The 19,767-nt window shown below is 40.3% G+C and overlaps 2 protein-coding genes across 3 annotated transcripts; one reads left to right on the top strand and one right to left on the bottom strand.

Moving 5' to 3' along the window:
• The first annotated feature begins 1,866 nt into the window (after positions 1–1,866).
• LOC116724915 (dnaJ homolog subfamily C member 16-like) lies at positions 1,867–7,628 on the top strand. Its single transcript, XM_032570710.1, is given in 17 exon segments — positions 1,867–1,943; positions 1,945–2,048; positions 2,126–2,192; positions 2,770–3,094; positions 3,199–3,383; positions 3,472–3,576; positions 3,671–3,829; positions 3,940–4,070; positions 4,157–4,340; positions 4,789–4,968; positions 5,061–5,137; positions 5,211–5,291; positions 5,372–5,446; positions 5,532–5,702; positions 5,788–6,067; positions 6,069–6,161; positions 6,163–7,628. Coding segments are annotated over 17 exon segments (2,367 nt in total). The 5' UTR covers positions 1,867–1,868; the 3' UTR covers positions 6,238–7,628.
• Positions 7,629–9,239: 1,611 nt separating this feature from the next.
• Positions 9,240–19,299, bottom strand: LOC116732081 (excitatory amino acid transporter 3-like). 2 transcript variants are annotated; one of them, XM_032582142.1, is made up of 10 exons: positions 19,151–19,299; positions 18,776–18,818; positions 18,632–18,682; positions 17,493–17,680; positions 15,906–16,013; positions 13,732–13,854; positions 13,442–13,636; positions 13,190–13,324; positions 12,773–12,877; positions 9,240–10,192 (listed from the first exon to the last, which is right to left on the bottom strand). In XM_032582142.1, the coding sequence occupies exons 2-10, from the start codon at positions 18,812–18,814 to the stop codon at positions 10,078–10,080; spliced, it is 1,059 nt and encodes a 352-aa protein (XP_032438033.1). In that variant the 5' UTR covers positions 18,815–18,818; positions 19,151–19,299; the 3' UTR covers positions 9,240–10,077. The 2 variants fall into 2 exon arrangements, with proteins under 2 accessions (XP_032438033.1, XP_032437956.1); XM_032582065.1 differs by having other exon boundaries at positions 18,776–19,299.
• Between the last annotated feature and the right edge of the window lie 468 nt (positions 19,300–19,767).

A 19,767-nucleotide genomic window follows, 5' to 3' on the forward strand; every position in this document is an offset into this window, starting at 1 on the left:
TGTGTGAACCAATATATCTTGATTATGTTGTTACGCCTGAATTTCCAAACTGTGGGGCCATAAGGGCTGTTTCTATTAAATTCTAGTCTGACTTCCTGGTTAACTGAAAATAACTTTAACACAAAATCTAACTTGAGATAACTGTACACAATAATAATAATAATAATAATATAAACTAAGTCTTATTTGAGTTTGAGTTAATTTATGTATAATTATTTACTATCATTGGTGTTACAACTTACATATCTTATGCTACGTAAAAACAATTAGTTAAAGTTTATTGAAGGTGTCGACTTCTTCTATTCGGAAAACCAAGTTTCCAGTGTCTGTGAAGAAACTGCCACTCACAACATGGCGGAATCGCAAACTACTCAATTTCCCAAAGCGACTTTCGAAAAATGGCGCCTCCTCCTGGCCTCTTGCTTCGCAGTAGCAGATTCATCATTAGCCAGTGCTGGAGGTCCAGTAGGATGCTGCGGAACACGCCCAGTACATTCACCTCTCGTGCAGCCTGTGGTCTTTACACGTTAATTTTAGCCAGGGACGAGGATCTGGGGAGGAACCACATGTGTCCTAAGCATGTGGCGTTGCACTGGTTGACTGCATCAAGCCGGGGTGACTGAAGCAAGCTGGAGACGCTGCAGCCCCTGTGGTAACTAATCCTTAACGAAATTAGCATACACGCGTTATTCAAGAGGGGTTACATCAATGTCAGAGCTTTAAAACTTTCGGATAAGGAAAATTCTTACAGTCCGCTGCTATGTCATCTATTTTTGTAAGCAGTTGTGGTTTAGGTTATCCTCACCGTGTTGGATAAACCGCTGTATCACATTAACAAGCGTCTAAGCTGAACCATGATGTCAAGTGCTACGGCCTGGTTTTATGTGGGGTCGATAATTTATTGATAACAAAATATGGCAATACACACAGGTGAAAACATTGGCACCCACACAAGAAATGGTCCTATATGGATTTCTCATATTGTTTGGTTTATCTCTGGGAAGGAAGTGATTTAACAACATCTAAAATGGTTTAATTTATTTTATTCATTAAACAAAATATATGAACAAAAGTGTTGTATCCAGTTTAGAAAAAGACGGATATTGTACTCCCAACAGCTACTCTTACTGAAATGACTTCAGTGACACACTTATAATAATAATTATAATCATTTGTATCATCACTCTAAAAAATTGCTCCATTCCACATTGTGAGATGTTCAAGGGGTTTCTTGTCTCACCACACAGCATCTTAAAAAGTTCGGTCTAAGCTTTGCTACAGCCTGGGATTTTCATTTTTGTTCAGTGGTTGCAGTAGAATAGAAATCTAATATCTTGTAATTCAGAAGGGAAGTGTATTAGCAAGTGTATTAGTGAATTTACTTGGGTGTTGTATTATTTTTATGTTTCATGGTCCAGTTCTGTTTCAGCTTTAGATTTTTACACATTTCATATTTTTCCTCGAGCTCCTGCTGATCGCTGGTGGAATTCTCAGTGGATTCTCTGGTGAGCCGACCATGTGCAGCTGCGGCAAAGGAATCCTGTTGGACCGTGATGTTCGCTTCAACAGTCAGAACCCCAAACTAAATGTCTAAAGTTGAAAGAGTGCGAACCCTCCTGCAAAATGCTGAGTAATGATTGTGCTCATCAACTGGGTGTAATGCAGCTGTGTGGGATTTTAGGTCATTTGCAATGGGAATAAATGTGAGGGCGTCCTTCTTTCATCAGAAAGCGCGTTTTCCTCAAACAATTAGAATTTCTGCAAAATTCAAATTGTTTGAACTTCACAAAAAGATTCGAAAGGTCTTTTTTTTTTTTTTTTAACATATGACTATATATGTGGTTTCTTTGATGTGTTTAAGGTGACCGATGGCCGGGTCAAACATGAATCCACCTTTGGCTGTGATGGCTGTGGTGGTCCTCTCTGTCCTGCTGGCAGGATCCAGGCCACGCAGCCCCTGAGATGGACCCCTACAAAATACTGGGAGTAACCAGGAGTGCGAGCCAAGCAGAGATCAAGAAGGTCTACAAGCGCCTCGCTAAAGAATGGTGAGTTGTTTCCAAAACTGCTATCACTCTCACTGGACTCTTCTTAGGTCACAGCTAATGAACGTGTCCTTCTCAAGGCATCCTGACAAAAACAAAGATCCAGGTGCTGAGGACATGTTTATCAAGATCACAAAATCTTATGAGGTTTGTCTATATACTTTTATATCCTTTCATTCCAAGAAGCCAGACTTTCTTGTCAATTTTTTAAGGCGTTTAGTTTTAATAGTTCTACAGGCTTTCCCAACCTGGTGTCATACTAGTGCAACGACAAATATTTAAACATCATATACATATTTAAACATTTTTCTCTCCCCCCAATCAATAGACTGTACTGTGTATTATGTACACCAATAGGTCCACCCTAACAGTACCGTACCTTTGTCCTACAAGTGAAGGCGGGCCAAAGAGGCTGTAGTATGGGTAGGTTGTAGGGGCTGCTTTTACATCAAAAATAGACAAAATAGTGTACTGCACCACACCGGCTTGGGCTTGTGTCGTAGTACTCAGTGGAAGTGAGGATAAAGTGAGACTTTCAAACCCATAAACATTCCTGTCTCGCAATGGTGGAGGCAAGCGTCAAACTGAGCATCTGATTTACTGCCAGTGAAGAACGTGTCAAAAAGGCAAAATTAAAGACCCAACTCAACACTTGCGTCTGAAGAATTCTGTGTGTGACTGCAAAATGACGTCTAAGCTAATACTTGCTTGGTCTGCAATCCAGATCCTGTCCAGCGAGGACAGACGTGCCAACTATGACCGATACGGGCAGACCGATGACGCCCAAGCTTACAGCAGCAGCCGATACAGACATCGCCAGGACAACTTCTACTTTGACGAGTCCTTCTTCAACTTCCCATTCAACACCAAGAACCACAGGGACTTCACCGACAGCAAGTACGCGCTGCACTTCAACCAGTACGTCAGCGAGGTGGTGCCTGACAGCTACAGGAGGCCGTACCTGATAAAGATCACCTCCGACTGGTGCTTCAGCTGCATCCACATCGAGCCCGTGTGGAAGGAAGTGGTGCAAGAGATGGAGGGTCTAGGTCTGAAATCGGATGGAAATTTAACCAGCAACTCTGAGCAACATAGAACTACTTCAGTCGCTTGAGAAAATGGAAACGTATTTGTAAATGTCTTGCTCTTGCAGGCGTCGGAATAGGTGTGGTCGATGTTGGCTACGAGAGGCGTTTAGCCAATCACCTCGGTGCCCACCGCACCCCCTCCATACTGGGGGTCATCAGTGGAAAGGTGACGTTTTTCCATTACGCCGTAGCAAAAGAACACCTGAGGCAATTTGTTGAAGACCTCCTCCCTCAGAGAGTTGTGGAGAGGGTAAATATATCAGCGCCTAATCAGCGTGATGCATATTTTATCAAATGAAAAGAAATACACAGAGCATTGTATATTTTCTGCACTTCAGATCACCGACAAAAATGAGCAGCAGTTCTTAAACAGCTGGCATGAGCTCAACAAGCCACATGTGCTTCTGTTTGATCAAGTTCCTGCCGTCCCTCTGCTGTTCAAAGTAGGTCCCCGGTCATTTTTGTTAGTGCAAACTACATTTGAGGTTTCACGAATGTAAACGTGTCAGCTATTAACTTGTGATTATATCGTTATAGCTCGCAGCGTTTGCTTACAAGGACTACCTGCAGTTTGGTTATGTGGACCAGGGCCTTGCGGAGACGGCCGAACTGCAGAAACGGTTTAACATCAACACTTACGCTCCGACCATGCTGGTCTTCAAGGAGAGCACTGACAAGCCGGCTGATATTATACAAGTACTTTACAGCAACGCGTGCAAAAAATCTGCTGTCTTTCTGTCACCGTTTAATATTAGAGCGGTTTCTCTTAGCTCGTAGTTAAAATGCAGCATCTCCTAACTCTGCAGGCTAAAGGAATGAAGAAACAAATTATCGATGAGTTCATGTCAAACAACAAGTTCCTCCTCGCGCCACGGCTCGTCAGTCAGAAGCTCTTCGATGAGCTCTGTCCTGTCAAACAGTTTCACCGACGCAGGAAGTAAGGAGAGCTAATTGATGTCAGTGCTGTCACATTTTCAGGCCTTTCCTGTTTGAGTTTATTCCATTGGCCTCTGGTCTCCTCAGATACTGCGTCCTGTTGATGACAACTGATGAAGAGACATATTCCTCTGGGAACCGGGAGTTTCTCTCATTTGCATCTACCAACACAAGGGATGTTGTGAGGTTTGCTTATGTGTACCAACGGCTGCAGCAGCCACTCTGTGACATCCTCATGCACAGTGAGGACGGCGCTCAGTCAACGCCGCAGGTACAGTGCCCCAAACAGCATGTACAAAAGTCCTGTCATTAAATAGTACCAAAGCAACATTTGTAAGTATTTAAAGTCTGTATTTAACACTGGTTTTGGGGATTTCTTCCACGCATTGTTGATTTCAGTCACTGAGCTTAAAGTTCATCAGTTATAGGACTATCGTGTTCTACCATTGTGATGGTGGTACCTTGTGTCTTTACTTGTTTCCTCCTTTTCCTCTTTTCCTTTTTACTTCCAATTTTCTTCCTTCATTCCTCATGTCATTCCTTCCTCACTTATGCTCTGTGCTTTGCTTCCTTACCTTCTTGAGTCTTTCCTTTGTCCATCTTTGAATCCTTTTCTTTTAACTCCCTTCCTTCTGTCCTTCTTTAGGTTTTAATTTGTGGGTTATAAACCACAAATTTATATTTGTGTGTGTGTGTGTGTATGGGGTGTGTGTGTGCAGGTGGTGATACTGGAGAGGAGAAACACAGCCGGAAAAGCTTTGTTCAAGCCAGTTACAGCCTGGAACGGCAGCGAGGAGGACAAGCTGCGTCTCCTGGAGGAACTGGAACGACTTCAGAAGGACCCGTCCATCCTCATACATGATGCCATTCTACCTGAACTCAACAATGAGTTTGCTTCGGTATGATCATTTTGAAGACAATGGTCGCAATGGTTACTAAAAGCCAACCAGCTGTTCTGTCTCTCAGCACTGCTCATATCTGACCTCTTTAGATGTTTGTAGTCCGGTGGATCTACGCATCTTATGACTACCTCTCAGAAGTTATTGATGATATTCTTCATAACAACTGGTAGGTGTCGCTTTTAGTTTTAAAGCATATTTAATGAGAGAAACTTTCCAACTGCGAAGTTGTTCACTTTCAGGCGCGAGATGATGCCTCTTCTGTCCCTCATCTTCTCTGCTTTGTTCATCTTGTTTGGAACTGTGGTGATCCAGGCCTTCAGGTGGGCTCCGTCGTTGTTGTTCTGAGTGAGACGCCGGAGCAAAAAAAGCAAAAACACGAGTATAATTCCTCTCGTTACAGCGACTCCAGTGAAGATAAACAGATGAAACCAAAGGTGAAGGATGGAACTAAAGCAGAAAATGGATCATCAGGGAGGCAAGAATACTCCTCAAGCAACCCTGGATTAAGTTAAAGACTTGTGCTTTTTTTTTTTAAAGCTTTGTGTTGCTATTCGTTTTAGCCGACCTCCGAAAAAGAATTTTGTGGAGGTGACAGAGTTGACCGACATCACCTACATCAGCAACCTGGTGAAGCTGAGGCCTGGACACATCAATATAGTCCTGGTTCTCACTGATGCCTCCAAAAATATCCTTCTTAGCAAGTTTGCCAAAGAGGTGTATTCTTTCACAGGGTAAACTCTCAACGAACTTTACGCGCTGTGTACGTTTTATGTGTGGAATTTCGACATTCGTTCTCAGTACTCTTTTCGTCTGCAGGACCCAGACGCTGCACTTCTCCTTCCTGAACCTCGACAAGCACAGCGAGTGGATGAGCACGCTGCTGGAATACGCTCAGGACGCGGCGCAGATCGATGCGGACGAGGACGACAGCGGGAGCCGTAGAACGGACCACACCGGGTTTGTGCTGGCCCTGAACGGCCACAAAAAGTATTTGTGTCTCTTCAAGCCGGTCTACACCGGAGAGGACCTCGACGGAAAGCCATCTGAAGACGAAGCAGGGACGTCAGTGGGCAAGCCGAGGCCCGGCTCCCGCGACTGGTCATCCTCAACGCAAATCCAGTCGATCCCGCAGCACATCCACCCTGCAGATTCACCACAAACTGGACCGTCTGGGGCTTTGGATGGAACGGACTCATGGAGGGCACCTTGCCTCGTTACTACGTTCCTGCCTGGCCAGGGCTTGACAAGATCACACCAAGTAAGTAGATCAATGTGGAAAGGCTTCATATTCAACTCCTGTGACTCTGATATAGCTTCTTTTATGAAGGAGGTTTGGCTAAATATGCCCTGTTTTCTATTATAGACCTTGAATGGAGCAAATTTCTGATAGACAGAATAAACACAAGTTAACCATTGAGGAGCTCTGTGAAAGTGCTGCTGGCTTCCCCTTGTTTATTCTTTAGTTTTGATTCCCAAACACAACTCCTTACCCCTTAACTTTCACTGGTTTTTCCGTGTCTGAAGCTCAGCGCCCTACTATAAATAAGAACAGAGAGACGGATCAGAAACCCGGCACAGCTTGTGCCGATCCGCTCATCCTGGTGCTGCTCCCTGGTCCACTTTATCAACTCTACTCTGCAGCTGGAAATATTGCCATGCCCCGCCATCACGGTCTCATAACTGTTGTGTTCTTTTTACACTTTACTCAGACATTAAAATGGAATAATAAAATCACTGTGGCCACCTCTGCTCCATGCTGACAATGGGTCAGCAAGTCAGAAGCTGTGCAGCATAAATAATCCATTTATTTTGCAGAAAGGACTGAAGATGAGGAATCTAGCTTCCTGCTGCCTTGTGTCTGATCTTTGTGCTGCTGTGGTACGACTCACTCGTGGCTGATTTTGTTGTTGGTTTTGGAAGGTTCTTATAAAACCCATGTAATTATTTAAGCAGTTATAAAGCCGTGTTTAAAGAAAAAAAAAAACTGTTAATAAAGATGCATGAAACTCATATTTAATGTCTTGGCCTTTTTATGCATCTAAAAAATATGTAATTTTTTTTTCTGATTATACTGCTGTAATGACCTGAAGGTCTTCCATTGGTCCTGTGCTCCAGCAGAAAAAGAAAACATGCTCTTGCTTTTGTTCAATGCAAAGTATATTATACCTGTGAACATTTAACAAATGAGTTTTTCAAATAACCTTTCAGTAGCCTTGTCCTGCTTAAATCAACTTAACAGACAGTAGCTTTATGTAGCCTTGAACCCGACAGCATTTTTCAAAGACCTGCATATTTTCTAAGAGACACTACAGTTTACTGATACGCCCTCCTCTGTCCATGAACGTGAAACTGTTTGATACTTTTTTCTAATAATTTAAACAGAGCTTACAAATGCTGCTTAAATTAGTTTGCTATTGGTTACTACAATCATGTTGAGTTTGTATCTTAAAAAAAACGGTGTCCTTGGAAACTCATCGAAATATTTATGTTATTTGATTCTGTGTGACATTTATATATACAGTATATATATTAAAAAAAATGCTGCCGTAAATTGTTCCAGGTTGTGTCAAATTCATTTAATGTGTTGTAATTCAGTCCATTCTATTTGCCTAGGGCAGCAAACAGGTTTATTAATAAAGACAAGAATTGTGAATTTATTTTGACTTCTTGAGTCATTTCTTCAGTATTCATGAAGAGTTTGACTTAGCTGATCATTTTGGACAAGAGTGTAACATTTATTTCCTGTATTTTTCTACCGATTTTATTCATATTTGTCAAAGATCACTGTATCATTTTGCCGTAAATATTTGCTGCTATTTATTAGTGCTATTTATTTGCCTTATGAATTCCATTTCATATATGCAGTCAAACTTACTCTTGTACCGTGTGTTGTTATTTCACCTTAGTAATTCAACTTTTTGGCTTCAGTGAGCAAACCCATAACCTACATGTGATCCGGCCCAAGTAAAGCATCTAAATATATAAAATATTTATTTCCATCAGCGAATTCCTTTGTAGAAGTAGCCAGCAAGCATTGAGTAGCTGGCTCTACAGAGGGAAACGGGAACAAATCAAACAGCCAGAGCTTATTCTCAATATGCCAGTAGTAAATGCGGATAAAATTAAACTGTGGTTCTCTCTGACTGCTGGGAAATAAAAAAGCCAGCATGAGGAGAAAATGTCAAATGAGTGGATAAGATGGAGTTTTACCCCTGTCTTTGTTCTGGATGGGATTTTACACCATTGCAGAATTTCAGAGGCACCTAAGTGTGACGATGCCGGTAAGGTGTTGTTTTTTGTGTTTTTATTGGAGCAGATGGTTCTGCAAGGGTTTTTTGTGACAGGGACGTTGCTCCCTTCCTTTGTGTGCAGGTTTGAATTCAGCCACATTGCTTGGCTGACATTTCAAAATGTTTACATCAGAGGAGCTATGAAAAATGTAAGCCCAAATATTCATGCCACGAAATTTTGATTTAAAGTCAGTTTTATTTAACTAAGTAGTCTGTTTCTGATAGGAAATAACATGGGCATGGTTATGAAGGTAAGAATGAACAAAAGTGCATTATTTTTATAGAAGAGATTTGTTTCTTATTGTTTTAGTGGAGAATCATTTATGCCCTTCAGTATTCACCTGAAAGCCTTTAGTGGCATCAAGGTAATCAAAAGTAACTGATGTTAGCTGATCTCTTTCGCAGCTTGTCTTATACCAAGGAAGACGCTAGGCAGATTATTTTGTGTCAAGAGTCGAAACGTAAAGCTGCAATTTTATATGCAGGCTGCAATTTTAAATGATTTTATATTATTATATTTTATATTTTGTTTTATGCACAGTTTTCTTCTGAGCTGTTGACTCCATGATTGGAAATTTGGCTTGTAGAAAACTATCTTTCTTCACGTTACTTGCTCTTTCCAATGGTTTACTGGAGGTGAAAATAGGCGTACAAGTTCATTTCCTGTTACGAGACAGGATTTAAAAAAATTCTCAATATGCAATCATTGGTTGCTTTTCTAAATTAATTGTGCTTTGCAAGAAAAATATTACAATAACCACATATTAAAAAAAAATAAAATCTGATATTTTTTGGGGGGGTTTCTTCAGTGGGAGCTATGGCACCCCCTGGTGCCACAACTGAGAGCATGCAAGAGAGAAAACTTGCTCTCTCTCTGTGAGCAGGAGCATTAGCTGACTTTCTGCTACACTGCAGCTAGCACAACCTGCGTTCAGAGGATGTGACATTTTCAATTTGAAAGCAGTAAACCTTTTCATGCAACGTAAAGGACCATTTATTTACAAAGCACAGTATTGTTGTATCAATCAGTCAAATGTTGTGCATAGAACACTTATGGTACATTCAAGTCTAATACAAAGTCACAGAGGTTAAAAGCAGAAAGACAGGCATTTAACCACTAGATACACAAGGAAATGATCCAAACAATCAAATCAAGTAAACAGATAAAACATGCTGATTATTGATAATAAACAAATGTGATTTATTATTGGGAGAAAATCAATTGCAGAAGATAGGGAACTGTGGCAGCTCGTGTTGATTAGAGAGAAAAAACTGGAGAAATATTTCTACTATATGAAGAGAAAGCTAAAATGTATAAAAACAGTAAAGTCCATGCATTGTAAACATGCAAAATAATAATAAAATCTGGAATACTGAAGATAAACGATCTTCAAACACATAGCAATGCTTATAATCAGTAACAATTTTCACGTAACTACATTAGGAACATATAAATATATCATTTAAAAGTGGCAGAAACTGAAATAAAATGAAAAATTAATATATTTTATTTTTATTTTAAGAATAAAATCTGGAATACTGAAGATGAGTGACCTTCAAACACATAACAATGCTTATAATTTGTAACAATTTTCACATAAATGCATTAGGAACACATAAGTATATAATTTAAAAGTGGCAAAAACCGAAATAAAATGGAAAATGAATACAGATGAATAAACTGATTATGGCACCGTCCTACTAGCAATAACTATAAGCGAACAGGGAAATGATCAGCTCAGACACCCCAGGATGGTGACATCACTGTCCCGAGGTTTCAGCTCGTTGGCGTTAATATGGTGCTGAGATGATCCTCTCACTTAGGTGAAATGGATCCTGATGCGGCGGCGTTGGACGGGATGACCTCGTCATCTGGCTCCAAACAGATTAAGTCCAGCTGGAGCTCACTGGGGGAACGAACTTTATCAGTCCTAACAAGGAAAATGTAAGACACAGTCAATAACGATGAGACTAAAGTGCCCCATTGTGTCATTACCACTTAGTGGAAATGACTTGTAACAATCTACATCCCAGATTTATTTTCACCAGAATTTGCCCCAATATTTTATTAACCCTTTCAGAGAAAAATACTCCAAACTGAAGACATTCAGAGTCATTTAGATCATTGTTATGTTGGTCTAAGAGAGAATGCTTCAAAGGCGCCGCAACAAGCCCTCGACGCGCCTCCACATAGATTTTGAATGTACACCAGATGCTCTTGACGCACGAAATGGTGTGAACGCACAATTAGATAACGAATGTTATGAAATGTTAAATTAATCAAAAAGCTTGACTTCTAGAAAAAAAACCAAGTGGTTTTCATGACGTAGCTGGAGGAGAACAGAGCCCAACGGCAGCTGACTGCTGAGCTCAAGGAGGGTTTGTTCGCTCAGGTGACTTTCCGGTGATTTTCGTTTGTGCTGCTCTGGCTTTGAAGACATTAATTAAAGTTTAAAGTTCAAAAGGTCAATCAGCCTCCCCACGTTTATGAAATCAGACAAAATTAGTGTCAAACGTTTGTGCTGGTTTGTGCACCAAAAGTTTTTGTTTGTGCCGCTATCATTTAAAAAATATAAAGAAATGTTTGTAGAGGTCATGAAAGGTCGACCAGCCCCCCACACCCCCACCTTCTTCAAATCAGACAAAATTGGTGTCAACTCATTCATGATTCTAAAGATATTAATAAAAATGTTATCAAAATTTTCTTTTGTGCTTCTTTGGCTTTGAAGATATTAAAAAAAGTGTAAAGGTCAAAAGGTCAACCAACCCCCTCGTTGATTTTATAAAAGTGTGTGGGGGGGGGGACTGGTTGACCTTGTAACCTTTAAACTCTCATAAATATATCTTCTAAGCCAAAGCAGCACAAACAAAAACTTTTGCTGCACAAACATAGTGGAGTTGATTGACACCAATTTTGTCTGATTTGAAGAAGGTGGTAGAAGGTTGGAGGGAGGAGTGGGGGGTGACTGGTTGACCTTTCATGACCTCTAGAAACATTTCTTAATGTCTTTAACATGATAACGGCACAAACAAAAAATGTTGCTGCATAAACGTGTGGGGGGGCCAACTTCACTCAGGTGTGGTTAAAACTTGTTTATGTGACACGATGATCTGCAGTGCACACCTCTGCAAGGAGGCGTACACCGAAAGCGACCCGAATGAATATTAAGTAGAAGAAGACGAAATTACTAAGTCAGGCTGAAATTCGTTGCAGTACGACCATAACACAGGGGAAGAACGGGGAGCAGAGTCTCACCCTTGACCTGGAAGGGGGTCGATCGAGAGAGTAAGAGTTATTAAAATTTTATTCCCATAAAAAGATCTCTGAGCAGCTAGCACTGCTGTTAGCATTTCCAGGTCTGTGTTTTCCATTCCAATATCTGCTCTTTAAAGGATCTTTGTTTCCTATGCTGCCAATAGTTCTAGCTTCTGGCTCACCTGTGAGCCTTCAATCTCGATCCTGTAGCCAATTTAATGCTCAGGATTAGTCACTTCCTTTAGGTCTTATTCAATGTTTTTAGCTGCACAATCCAGAACATTCTCCTCCGTCTAAGTCGTTAACGGTTGTAGCTACTTTTCGGTGGAGCAGTAAGTGGGATAGTTAGAGGAGGTACTGCTACCTTTTATTTTGATATATGGACCAGTTTTTCATAGAAAATGTGAACTTCAGAAATGCTCCGATAAAAAGGTGTCAACATGTGTTTAAAGTGGAAGATGCGTTTTAAAATCTGGAAATGACACACAAATGTGTTCTAATGCGTTCACCTAGTTTGATGAGTTTTAATACATATGTAGGCCCGCAAAAAGCCAATTAATTTGATGGAAGCATTATAAAAAGAAACACTATGACTACAATAGGCCTTTGAAGCACTTAACGACTTGGGACTAAGCATAGTATATGATTGTTGGGTTTTATTTAAGTTTTTCTTTTCTTTCCTGAGACAGCAGGAATTGGAGAGTCCATCGAGGGTGGGGATACCGCAGCTAATAATTTGATGACCTTTATAGCAATCTTTTGGAGAACCTTCCTCTTTGCAAACTGGCAGTTTGGATTTGTGAAGAAATTCCCCTCACATGAGAGGTAAAGGGCCAGAAGGCGCTCTGTGGAGAGCCATATTGTCTTCCAGAGTCTAGGGAGGAAAGTCTTTGTTGCATCTTTTTATCTTACTTTTGAGGCAGGACTTGGAACGCCAGACAACACATCCACACCGGTCTAGAGTCCAGTAAAGGAAATGTAAAGTCTGGAAGCAGTCCAGTCTTTACATTTCCTGAACTACTTCCGCGAAATGTATGGTGCTGAAACGGCAGCATCCAATCTCGGCACCACACTCATATTGCTCTGTTCTTTCTCAGAACACCCTATTTGTTCAGTCGCGATGCTAGATTTCACACTTCTGCAGCTGTGGAAGTCACTGGAACACCTGAATTCAATGACTTGGATCAGGAAGCAAATACTTTTGGCAACATTGTATCTTTGCGAATGAACACATCCTTTTAATGATTTGAATTACCTTTCTGCTTCTTCCATGACTACCAGCTCCTTTTCCCATATAGCATTGATGATAATCAGACCCATCATGTTTGCGAGCATATTCACCATGGTAGTGAAATGGTCTCTGAAGGGGACATAAGAGGAGAACAAACATGCTGTTACTCAACTATGTTTTCCCAAAGGTTCAGACAATCCCTAGTAACAACATCAGTCACAAAGGGTAGTTTTATCAATCTTTGCTATACAGGCTCTCCCCAAGACCTCCCCACAAGTAGGACATCACTAGACATTTGTTTATCATGCAAATTAAAAATCATGTCCTGGTCAAAAATAACGGCAAGCTTTCTGATAGCAGACCAGTGTAACTCCATCCAGGGTGACGACACGGTTTGACAGTTAAAGTACTTTTTAAACAGGAGCATCAAGTTGAACTTACAGAAGCCATTCAAATATCACCAGCATGGCAGCATCCTTTGCAGGAAGTCCCACAGATGTCAGAACCATGATAGTGGTCACAGCTCCTTTTGCTGGGACCCCTGCAGTTCCAAAGGTGACAATGGAACTAGCCAAGCTGCAAACCAAGCACAGACTACATCAACTGCAACACACAATTGTGTCAAGCCTTTTCTCTTAACAATCCCAGCATGCACCTTTTCTCAATTTCAGACACTTCGAGGAAGCAGCTTACCAAATGGCGATTATCTGGCTGACTTCCAGCTTGATGTCACTTATCTGAGTAATAAAGACGGAAGCGATCACTTCGTAAATTATTGTCCCGTTCATGTTGAGGCTGACGGTGATGGGCAATATGAGGCGGACGAGTTTCTTATTGACCTTCGCATTCTCTTCACAGCATTGAAAGGCAATAGGTAGAGCGGCGGTGCTTTGGCAGAAAGCACATCCTTTATTGGTGCGCCGTTCATACGGGGAAACTAGAAAAGTGTCACTCTTTGACAACAAACAAACAGAACATCTCACCTGGATGCGACAATAAATGCAGTTGTCAGAGCCTTGGAGATATTCTTGAAGACTTTAAGGGGGTTCTTTCTGACTATCGCTAAATAAGCCAAGGGAAGAATAAGAAAGGCGTAGAATCCCAGTCTGAAAGAGACAACGAAGTCATGCTCTGTGTTATCAAGACACAAAAAAGTATTCACTGGCCTTCAACTTTGACACTTATGAATTTTGTCATGGTAAGCCACACTGCTTAATATGTTTGGGGGGACTTAATATGCTAACACATAGTAGTGTGTCATTGCAAAGTGCAAGGAAAATGACTCATTGTTGCCCGGTAACATCCATGAAGATGTTTGTGCATCTCTATTCAGCCTCAGTGAGTCTATACTTTGTAGATCAACCTGTTGCTACAGTTCCAGCTGCAGTCTGTTGGGTTATGTCTCCACCAGCTTTGCTCTTCCATAGAAACAACATTTGTCACATTCTTCGCTGCGAAATAGCATAAGCTCAGATTAGATGCAGGGTGTGAACACAAAGCTTTCTGCCACATATTATCAAAAGGATATTGATCTAGACTTTCACTGGGTCATTCTAACACACAAATAAGCTTTGATCTAAGCAAGTGGTCTCAAACTCTAGTCCTCAAGGGCCAGTGTCCTCGAACTTTTAGACGTTTCCCTTGTCCTACACACTTGAATGAAATGGTGAAAATGCATCACTAGCATGCAGTCAGGCTCTATAGAGCTCTGCTAATGAGACAATATTGCACTCAATTTTACTGAAGCAGAGTGGCATCTAAATGTTGCTGGACACTGACCCTTGAGAACTGGAACTTGAGACCATTTCTGTCTTCCAGAGTCTAGGGATGTTTCATTTTAGCTTTAGTTGCAGTTTTAGAGTCGTTGAGCTGAAGGAAGATGGACCTCGCTACAAATTTTCTTCCAGAATTGACCTGTATTCAGCTCACACTGTATGTGTATTAATATACTGTATTAATTGCGTCTACTGTCCTCTACTCTTTAAGTCAAATAAATTTACCGAGTGTAGATTTTGAACCTAAATGTATGGGTTTGTTAAAGATAATTACAGTAGTACGTTGTGCTAACTTTTTCTTAATTTTGTCAAACCTCCAAGAGTTGATTAAACTAGAGATATTAGGTTAACACCAAAAAAAAAACTGAAAGAAGAAAAAGACAGGAGTGGGAACGATTTCCCAGGGTGCTTAGTGGCATGTTTTTGGATCCTGTGTTTCACCATGAGTGAGATGGAGGAGCGCTACATTGATTTGATTCTTATTTGTTGTCAAGGCAGAACAATCTGATGTTATCTGCAGTCTTTGTGTCTGAGCTGGGTTTGATCTCAAACACACAACATCAAGTAATGCCCAATAATCAGTGACTGATTCAGTGACTAGCATAGCCAGTTATCCTGGTGTGTTCATGTCTACCCTTAGAGTTGGTGCCCTGGGCAGTTGCCTGTGTCATCCATATATTAAACAACACAGGAATCTGGTAGACCTGTATGCTGGTCCACCCCTTCTTTTGGGACATCTTGATTTATTTAATTGTGGCATGATTGGTTTTATGCTATGGTCCAAATTAAAGGTACATTATTTTCGCTAATGTTTATGTGATATTTAGTGAGCTCCAATGCTATGGACCAAATCTTTATCAGTTGAGGTTCTGCAGTAACTTCTATTCACAGCCGCTCACCTCCAGCCCAGATCCTGTCAGCAGCGGCACAACGAGAACTGATTTTGGTAGTTCAGCTCAACTATGCAAAGTCCTTAACCCTCTTCCTCTTCCTTATCTTGGGATATTGTTTTAGAAACGGAGCCTGATTTAAACGTCTCCTCAACTTTCTCCCTGACCTGTCTGCTGAGTTTCTTGGTGTTCATGATGCCGTTTGTTCACTAAGGTTCTCTAACAAACCTCTAAGGCCAAACACAACCTCTGAAGGAAACTGCTTGAACTGGACTGGATGTTTGGGGTAAATCAGCTGACAATAATTGTATTCAAAAGAACGGGTCTTTGCAGCGTCTTCATCCACTAAACATAAAGAAGGAGAAAAATCTCAGTGAAATCAGTGCTACTGCTAACTGTTTTCTTTCCTTCTTGTGTAGAGTTCAGTGCTGCCATCTCATGAGCAGTGATCTCAATTTGGCAACAAAGTTGAAACAGACAAAGTGGACATACCCCATACAAACCACCCCTGCAAACTTCACAAGTTTCACGGCCTCTCGCCAGTCTTCCACATTCAACACACTGTCTGCGATCAGGAACAAAACTCCAATTGGCAAATACCTGAAACAAACAAAAAAACAAACAAAAAACGGTCAAGAAAAGAGGTTAAAGAAATGGGTGTCCAAATTTATTTTGATTAACTGTTTGTCAAACAGGTATCCTGCAAGGATGATAAACATTCTTTTCTGTCTACTTAGAAAGATAAAGGCAACTATTTGCATGATTTATTTATGTTGATCAAGCAAGACTGTTCTTTGTTTTAGTTACTTACATACTTCTTTGAAACATAAAATCTAAGTTAACTTAATTTTGTAAAGCAGGTTAAACAGAACTTTGTATAAAGCACTCGACATGTTTAGTGTAAATGAAATATGCAAGTTCACTGTAAAATCTAATTAGTTCACCTAAGTTAAAAAATCATGCAAACTTATTGTCTAAAAAAAAATAAAGTTTTTAAAACTTAATACTTGATTTTTATTTGTTTCTCTGCTCAAACTTAAATATGGAAAGAAGTGGTAGTTTGTTAAATTTGTAATTTTTCTAAGATTTTATTAGTTCTTTGGAAAACTACATTCGGGGCAGACAATCAATGACAAGTATTACGACAATAAAATATTACACAAACTGTTCCTTCATGGAAGTTGTACAAATTCTATTTAGTCTATTATTTACAAAAATTCAAAATTCATGCTTTGTCTTCACTTTTTTCACCCAAGGACGTTTCCCAAATAAAGTTTTTAACCAATGTAGCCACACTTTTTGTTACAGTTGTTTTTTTGTTTTTTTGCTACTGTCAGTGTTAATCTCATCAAATGTATTTTTTCTGCCTACGTCACCAACCACAGCATTATTCTTTGTTAACCTATATACATAAAAAAAAAAAAAAACATCATAGTGCATATTTTATTTTTCAACACAGAATCTGCTGGACAAACGTTCAAGACTTTCTCTTCGGTTTGCAGATTTGCTTCAGCAGGAATGGAGTAAGGTCTGAGGATGTCCTGAACGTTAAGCTTTAACTTAATTTAACTTCATATTTTTAAGTAGACACAGCAGAAGATGTTTTTATCAGTGTACTTCAAATCACAGCTGGTCCCGCAGACATCAGAGTGCTTGGGAACTCTGATGACTTAGGTTGGTGTTTTGAAATACAGAAAGAAACACAGTAAAGATAACAAGACTGCTTTTTGTTGTGTGGATGAACTTAAAAAGATAGGCTCTTGGTACTTAAACAATTTATTATCTGAAAAATGTTTTACAATGTCTTGTATTTTGAACAAATGCTTTTGACCTCAATACTGTATGTATTTGTGTAAAGATACAAACTAGATTTTTTTTTTATTGTTGATTTCACAGTTTGAGTTATGTTAAATTTACTTAACCACAGATTCATTTTTCTCAAAAACAGAAATCACATGTCTTTGATATTATGATTTATCCTTACGTCTGACCTCGACTAATTAAGGGAACATTTTGTGCATTAAACATGTATCTAATTTGGTAAAAAGCGTAAAATTGTATACTGAATTGTAATCTTACCACACGAACCAGTGGACTATGATTTTTATTGCATCGTTGATGTATTGAATGACATTCACAGTGCTTTTTGCCTGGTCTCCCACCCTGTTTAACAGGATGCCGATGGTGAAAGACCAGATGATCAGTCCTAGCATGTTGGCTCCAGGAACATAGGTGCCTATCAGTCGCATCTCACTGTCATTGCGTGGCTACAAACACAAATATGCTGTCTTTCACTCTCCAAGAGAAATATTGTATGAGCACAACAACATATTCAACAATACATATCACTTTTCCATAATAAGTCTAACTACAGTCATTAACTTTGATGTATTTGATGTTTTATTTGCATTTATTCTATAAAAGACCAATCCAAAGTATGGCATAATGTATAAAAATAGAAAAAAAAGTTCTTTGAGTATTTAGCTATGTAACCCCTCCAGTAGCCCTACACATTCAGTTATCCACATGTATGCTCACTTGCTTTTCTGTTACAGGGAAGCAATTGACAGTCTTAGGAATAGGAAGATGGATGGCACGAAATCCCAGACAATCTAGGATTAAAACTTGTTTTAGGGGGCCAGAAGACTTGAGAGTTGAGACTAGGAAAGATCTTTCCCTTGGAGCAAATAGTCACTCTAAATATACAACCAGATCTACAATGGATGGGTTTACGTGAACGCACAACCATCTATTAGATCGTTATGGTCAAATCCGGGCCTAAATACAACAGAACATTTGTGGCAAGATGTGGAAATTGTTCCACCCACTGCCCAGAGAAATATTATTGTTGCGTTAACTGGTCTCGTCTAAACCAATAGTGCAAGTGTTTTGAGAACAAGTGTGTTGCTTGTCTCTGCGTTCCCCTGTGATGTGCCCCTCCTCCTGCTCAATGACCGCCACAGAAAGCCACAACTGCCCCTGAGGTGAGCTGAAAAGAAACACCACCTCTCCTTTCATGTTTTAAATTAAAGCCATCCAGATTTTCTCTTCCTCTTCACAGTAAAGTACTCTTTTGCGTTGACTGACTGCTTAAAACCTAAACAAAATACTTAGAAGTTTGGGGTTGTAAAATGACAAAATGTGAAAAAGCTCTAGTTTATCAACGCTTTTTGGAAGGTGTTCTAGAATAAGAACAACGATCAGAAGAAAATACTCACCACGTAGGTTATAGTTTGATCTTTTGTGACATGAACAATCTCAGTCTTGTACTGAGAAAAAAAAAAAAGAAGAACTATTTGGAAACCTTCCAAACCCAACATAGGAAGTTGCACAGTGAGCTGTAGTTCTGAATAAAAACATACCTGCTCGAAGAAAGCCTGAAGGAAGCTCTCTGGAAACATGTTCCTACGTGAGTAAAAGGAGAGTCAGAAAAAACAAACAACTGAGCTTGTAAATGTAAAGGACACAAAACCTGAGGCCATTATTTTCACCAGAGTTCAATATGATCATTTCACATCAACCAAGACAGTTTTAAATCATAGTTGCTGATAAAGATAATCTCTGTTTTAATTTCTCTATGCAGTAAACTGAATATGCTGAAAAGCAGGAATATTGTGTATGTCATGTTGGTGTCTAACTTTTTTACCCAGATGCAGAACGACCACAGGAGAGACAGAAATCAGTAAAATGATATTTATTGCAAACAAATGGGTAAATGGGTTCTGGAACGGGCTCACTGCGACGTCTGTTCATTGTTGTGGAGGACTTGTTCGTCCGGGAGGGTTGATACTGTAGGTTCGAGGCTTTGGTCTCCTAGTGTGGGTCCTTACAGAGATCCTGGTTCCACGAGAGATGGTGGAGGAGCGGCTCGAAATCCAGTCGAGGGTTCTGCGTAGTGATGTTACGTGATATGCCGTGGCGTGTGTCGAGTAATGGAGGGGGCGTTTCCGTGAAGCGCGTATCGAAGCTTGCTTCATTTAGGGGAGGAGCCGAAAACGATGACGTCCGAAGCCTCGCTGCCCGGCTGTACCACGTGACTGCCTCGGGAAGTGGCTCAGAGTTTGGCGCGGGGTTTGACAGCTTTAGAAACCCCACAGGCTCCATTCAAAATGTGGGTTGTTGTAGGCGAGTTGCGGTCAGTTGAGAGAGTAGATAGAGTTTTGATAGTTTGGATAGCAGAGTTTGGATAGTGGTTATTTAGTTTGAGACAGTTAGTTTGGTGTTTGGAGAGTTTAGGAGAGAGATAGATAGGAGATTTAGGAGCGCGAGGACAGGATAGGAGTAGGATGGAGCCGGCGAGAAAGAGGAGGATTTCCCCTATATGGGAACATTTCGATTTGATAAGGTGAGCTGA

The sequence above is a fragment of the Xiphophorus hellerii genome, chromosome 1, assembly GCF_003331165.1.
Source record: "Xiphophorus hellerii strain 12219 chromosome 1, Xiphophorus_hellerii-4.1, whole genome shotgun sequence".
NCBI lineage: Eukaryota > Metazoa > Chordata > Actinopteri > Cyprinodontiformes > Poeciliidae > Xiphophorus > Xiphophorus hellerii.

Excerpts from the sequence above, each read along its gene's own strand:
- LOC116732081 (XM_032582142.1), bottom strand. The coding sequence starts at position 18,814 with ATGTTTCCAGAGAGCTTCCTTCAGGCTTTCTTCGAGCAG. Across the intron at positions 13,855-15,905 it reads GCAGGGGTGGTTTGTATGGG|ACTGGGATTCTACGCCTTTC; the intron begins GTATGTCCACTT and ends TGTCTCTTTCAG. Across the intron at positions 13,325-13,441 it reads AGCCAGATAATCGCCATTTG|CTTGGCTAGTTCCATTGTCA; the intron begins GTAAGCTGCTTC and ends CTTGGTTTGCAG.